Here is a 6,000-nt window from a genome sequence, read left to right as displayed (position 1 = left end):
GTTTCATTAATGTTGGGAGTGGCGGTGTCTGACATGCAGGAGTCTGTCTTCTAAACATCACTGTCTTTCCATCACTGTGTGTGAATAACATGTTGTTTTTTAAAAATCTTTTTGTTGTATTTTTTCTTTGCTTTCTTTGAAGGAAAAAGAGCTTTCATTTTGATTTTGCAGTAAGGTATTGTGGTCACTTGAGTTTGTATCTCATGTAGCTTGGTGATTTGTGCGCTTTCTGTGTGTTAAGCCATTTCCCCATGACCCTTCTCAGCCTTCTTTAATGGAGCTTGCCACTTTAACAGCTGCTAAGAAAGTTTTTTTCCTATTAACTGCTTGAGTCATAAACTAACCAGATAAGATTTAACATATAGACTCACTTGCTCAGAGTTAGAGAAAAGAACAGAAGCACATAGTATGTGAATTCTTGTACTAATTAAAGCTGCACCACGCCAAGTTTATATTTAGAAATAATTCTTTGCTGCTTGCTTTACATGTCTAGATAAGGATGGTAGCTTTTTGAAAAATATTTATATTTATATATATATTTTTAGTGGCCTTTAACAAACACCCTTTCCCATGAAATGTAGGCATTCGGACTAAACATCACGACTCAAAAGTAGTGGCGAGTCCATAAGTAACTCGAGAGGTTGCTGTTATCTCAGATATGTCTGTGATAACTGCTGGACAGAGAGGTGGGAATACTGTCGAAAGTTTTAGACGACTACAAAGTTACTAAATGACTTAAAGAGAGAGAGTTGGTGAGTTTTATGGATGGATATGGATAAGGTATGGATGAAACCAAGTTACGAAGACACATTATTATTTCGAGCTTTAGTTTTTCTACGCTAACAAAGTAAATGTTTAACTTTAAAATCACAAAGGTTTCAGTTCTTTCATTTCTCATAGAAACTGCTGTAGTGGATGGTGAATTGTCACATCACTGCTACAGTAACTACTCGAACCAAGGCTAAAAAGAAACATTAAAGTTTCCCTTTAATTAAAAGGATGACTGGGAGAATTTTTGGAGAATTCTGCTTCTCTAAAAGACCTCAAGAAGTCAAACTTTTTAGATGTTTTATTTTTTGGAAAAGTTTATGTGGTAATGGTTTTTTTTCTTTTAATGAAGCAACACTTTTCTTAAATGTAGAGCACAATATCATTGTGTACAAATGTATAAATAAAGAAAATGTCACAAAAAGCTCAATCCTTTTAGACGATTCAACATTAAACATGAGTGCTTTTAATTTGGTTTCACTGTCAGGCATCAATGTAGATTCAGGACTTCTGGCTGACAAAATTTTCCTGTTGAGATAGATATATATATATATTCTGGTTAGGTGGATTTTGTCACCTTTGAGCCAGGCAAGCTGTTTCCCCATGTTTACAGTCTTTATGCTAAACTAAGCAAACCACGTCCTGGCTGTAGCTTTATATTTACCAGACAGATATACAGAGTCGAATTGATCTTCTCATCTAACTATTGTGAAGAAAGTGCTTCATGCAAAGGTTTGGTGCACACTTTCTAAATGTGTGTTGCAGCTTAAAAAAAGAGTTTCTGGTCAATCCAACATCTGTGTGCTCTTGTTATGAAGATTATTATTCCTGTCAGAAAGATAATTCTGACTTCAGTTTCTAACAATCCTCATTGATATCAGAGGACAGACTGAAGGGTAAAATGTGCTGGTAAAGTGACAAGAGACCAAATACAGTCAGCTCTTTCTTCCCTCCTCTAGAGATTTTTCTCTTCTCCCTGCTGTTTCCTCTCCATGATCAACATGTGCTTCTTGCCACCCATGTCTGTCTGTTATTTGTCCAGTTAGAAGTAGAAAACCTGCATGCTGTTAATAAAATGACAAAGTGTGATTATCACCTTTTTTTGAAATTTAATCACAAATCTGAACCACCAGGATCAACATTTAAGTTACTTGTTTGTTCAAATTTCACCATCAAATGTGTCATGTTCGAATGAGGTGTCATCAGTGCTAATAAGGCTTTTTAAAAATAATATATACAATTCACTTTTATGATTTATTTCTTCTAGACTTCTTAAAACTAAAAGCTTTAAGCGTAACTATGCCTATAAGCATATTTTATGGCTAATGTGGCAGAGCTGAGTATTTTTTTGGTAGATGTCACTAACATTTGTTTTTCACATAAAAGATGAAGTTAAAAAAGCATCTACACTCTGAAATAAGACATTTAAAATTTCTTGGAGTTTAAATTGAGATTTCTTATTTATCCTATAATTATTACCAAATTACATAGTTCTTTCAAGATAAAAAAAACATGGCCTGAAGTTGGAGATGTATAAATGAAAATAGTTTGAATATGGCTAATACGTCCAAGAATGATAATATTAATTAATTACTTTATTTATATTGCATCAGAAACAAAGTTACAAAGTGCCTTAAAATGAGATGATACATCTCAAGGGGTTATCCTGAAATAAATTCAATTCATGCTTAATAGTAAAACAAGGGATAAAACATAAATAAAAGTGTAAAAGATAATGAGCAAGTTAAATAGTTCAACAAATTTTTATCAGTGAAAATAAAAATCTGTTTTAAGAAGAGATTAAAAATACTGACAGATACTGACTTTGAAATCCTTTTACAGATGAGGGACCTGTCATAATTATAATAGGCCCCTTTTATCCATACAGGAGACTCTGAAACAATACAAACATTAAAAAGATAGTAATACCATTTATGCCCACTTAGAAACTATTTTTTAACAGAGATGCATAACTAACTTTGACATGTATCTGAAAAAATGCATGTTTAGTGTCCGTAGCTCTATGTCCATGGATTGACATGCATGTGCATCTTTTAACTGATACATCACACAATTAACCCAATATATGGATCAAACATATCAGACAGAAGCCATGTGTTCTGTCAGAATCCATACCTGCAAGTGGAGATGGAACATAAATCACTTACATACCAGGCAGACATCTGGCTTTCTCTCTCTGGCTGCTCTGAAACTGATTACAGCAGAGATGTGTTGTGTTGGTTTGCCAACTGTGTCCTACTGTAGACTGTCTTCTCTCTTTCTCTCCCCACCTCTTTAGTCTCTCTGTTTCTTCCCTGGGGGGGCGATGGCAGGTTTCTTCAAGGCAAGAGCAACAACCTTTCACATCATCAAACTTTACATTTAGATAACATAGAACTAGAACCATGCAGGCTATTTTTCTGGTTGTTGCCAGGAAAATAGTTCGTGGAAGGCTTGTAAGTGTAGTCATGCTACTACTGCTCACAGGTAGCGCATGGAACCGGAGAAGTTTTGGATGTAGGTTGGTGCTCTTCCTTCTCATCCACTTCTTTATGACTCAATGCTGTATTTGTTCCTCTGACTGACTTGCTGCTTCCTGAATGCCCTTCTGACTGGTTTGGTAGATCCAATCTGTCCCTGCAATAACTGGATGGCTTTGTTGGAGGCCTTAAATCGTCCGTTAGCTTGCATGTTTTGCTCTGTATGGCTCCAGCTGCAATAAAGAGCCTGCAGTCGGGAACTGAATCTGTTATAGTGGAGGTTCAAAGCCCAGCAGCAAGTGCAGCATGCTCTTTTGATTCAGCTGTGATAACTTTGCATACTCTCTGTGCATTGGAATACTACAGCACTATTTCCATATGTGAATGTTGGAAATCAAAAGTCAACATTTATAAGTTACTAATTTCTAGATCTAGATCAGTTAGATCTTACTAACTGAAGATGCCATTAAGTTTCAAAATTTCCCAGCCAAGTTTTGAAAATCCTTGTAGATATTAGTCCTTTTAGATTCAATTAAAATTTTCATCTGTACATAATTTATTTCCTTTTTTTAATAACATATTCTTTTCTTGCTTCCCTTTTACCTGGACTCTCTCTTGGGCTCTGCTGCCCCTACACAGCCCTGATGAGGACTCATGTCAGAAATTCATCCCTTTCATTGGTGTAAGTGCCCTCTTGAACCTACTGTGTGTTGATTTTGTCTTCATCCAGCTGATGTTTGACAGCTGTTTATAATTTGTTTAATGTGTGTTTTTTTTGGTTAGTAAGTAATAATCCTTTCCTCCTCTGTTTTGAATTCTGCAGATGGTGAAAGTTGGCCTTGTGGAGCAAACATCTGCAGCGTCAGGCAAGCAATAAGTTTGAATATGACATTTAAAAAAGATAATGCACAATTTGCATACTAACCTGCACCAAAGCATCAAGTTGCACCTGACACCTTTGCACAAAAGTAGCTCATTCTACACCACAGTTTATTTTTTTAAATTTGTTAAATGGACTGTTTCCTTCCTCAGGAGACTCTGATGATGCAGCACCTCTGGGCTCCTCGCTGCTCTCGTCTACCCCTCCCCAAGTATCACCTGCACTCAAAGAGGCGTCGCCCACCCCGCCCTCCTCTCCCTCTGTCACCACCAGCTTCTGTGCTTACAGGTAAAATGGAGCAAAAAAATTTCTGTAAGTTTGAAAATAAAAGTTTTGGGAAATACATTTATTGACTCTCATGCAGAGTGTTACAGATGTTAAGGACGATACAACTCTCATACCTGTTGTGTATATATGAAGCTACAACCAGCAGCTGGTTAGCTTAGCTTAGCATGAAGACTGGAAACAGCTAGCCTGGCTCTGTCCAAAGGTAAATAAAAACCTGCAGCTGGTGACCTCACAGTGAGGACACTTTGGACAGAGCTAGGCTAGCTGTATCCAGTCTTTATGCTAAGCTAACCCAACCAGCTATCTGCTTTTCATATTTTAAGAGTTAGCTACTTGAACTCTGTGTGAGCTATTCTCTTTAGTTCCATGATATCCACCTTACTGACTGTGTTCTGTAGTTCTGTAGGTCAGGCGGAACTTATGGGGCTTCAGGTGGACTACTGGGTGGCCCCAACAGAAAGGAAGAAAGACATGGAGAAGCGGGACTCCTCCTCCAAAAACACCCTGAAGTGCAATTTCCGCTCGCTGCAGGTCAGCCGGCTACCACTGGGGGGTGCAGAGCCGAGCCCTCAGCCCACCATGTCCATGACTGTGGTAACCAAGGAGAAGAATAAGAAGGGTAAGCTGCAGGTGGACTGATGCAGGCATGTTTCTTTGGATTTGTGCACTGAACGGTGGTTGAATACATCTACTCAAGAATTGTACTTAAGTACGAATTTGAATGAGTAATAATAATCTAATGACACATACAGTTGTATATAATAGTGTAAGCCAAAGGGGGCATTTTTCTGCATTGAGACTACTTTTACTTTTAATCATTTAACTACATTTTCCTAATTATACTTACATACTTTTATCTAAGTAACACTTTCAATGCAACTTGCATATGTATCACTATATGTGATTGATTGTGAAGATTTTACCTTTTACATTTTAAACCCATTTAAAAGTCTCCATACTCTGGATGTAGTCATTAAGCCACAACTTTCAGAGATAAGGGAGAAAAGTGTGGAAGAATCATATTATGAAGATATTCACAGGATTGGATGTGATCTCATTAAATCCTCTTTTACTGTCCAGCCTCAAATGTTGCACCGAAAGGCCAAATGTCATTTAATCCTCAGAGGCCAGAAAGATTCTGAATCCCTCATTTACTCACAGTGTGCATCTCTGTTGTTCCTTCTGCCAGTCATGTTCCTGCCAAAAAAGAGCAAAGACAAGGAGGTGGAGTCGAAGAGTCAAGTGATCGAGGGCATCAGCCGGCTTATCTGCACTGCCAAGCACCAGCAAACCATGCTGAGAGGTACTTTTCTGCACAGACCTCTTGGCCTGACATGTCCTTCCCCCTCAACCGCAGATGATCTTCAAGGGTTTTCTGTTCAGTTTTGTCAGTAGCTTTTGTGATTTTAATTTATTACTACCTGATAATTAAGATTTCAGTTCATTCTCACACAGTAAAACTGAGGTAACTTCCCGCCTGTTCAGATTCTGACCATTTGTGAAAGCACGACATATTTTGATGCTGCTACAGTAATTGGCCCAGTGGAGAGTGTTGTAATTCATAGTTAAAATACAAATATTTTA

The 6,000-nt window shown here is 37.6% G+C and overlaps 1 protein-coding gene across 3 annotated transcripts in view; it reads left to right on the top strand.

The window, feature by feature from the left end:
- Positions 1-6,000, top strand: part of pacs2 (phosphofurin acidic cluster sorting protein 2) — a 67,494-nt gene that overhangs the window by 58,068 nt on the left and 3,426 nt on the right. For all 3 annotated transcript variants that reach the window (XM_046062295.1, XM_046062294.1, XM_046062297.1), the window contains 5 exons: positions 3,888-3,930; positions 4,072-4,114; positions 4,281-4,416; positions 4,815-5,035; positions 5,606-5,719. In XM_046062295.1, coding sequence (XP_045918251.1) covers positions 3,888-3,930; positions 4,072-4,114; positions 4,281-4,416; positions 4,815-5,035; positions 5,606-5,719 — 557 coding nt within the window. The remainder of the gene's footprint in view (positions 1-3,887; positions 3,931-4,071; positions 4,115-4,280; positions 4,417-4,814; positions 5,036-5,605; positions 5,720-6,000) is intronic.

This window comes from Micropterus dolomieu, linkage group LG11, assembly GCF_021292245.1.
Source record: "Micropterus dolomieu isolate WLL.071019.BEF.003 ecotype Adirondacks linkage group LG11, ASM2129224v1, whole genome shotgun sequence".
Classification (NCBI taxonomy): Eukaryota; Metazoa; Chordata; class Actinopteri; order Centrarchiformes; family Centrarchidae; genus Micropterus; species Micropterus dolomieu.
Note: the sequence above shows the minus strand (reverse complement) of the source record. Positions and strands in the feature narration are given on the sequence as shown.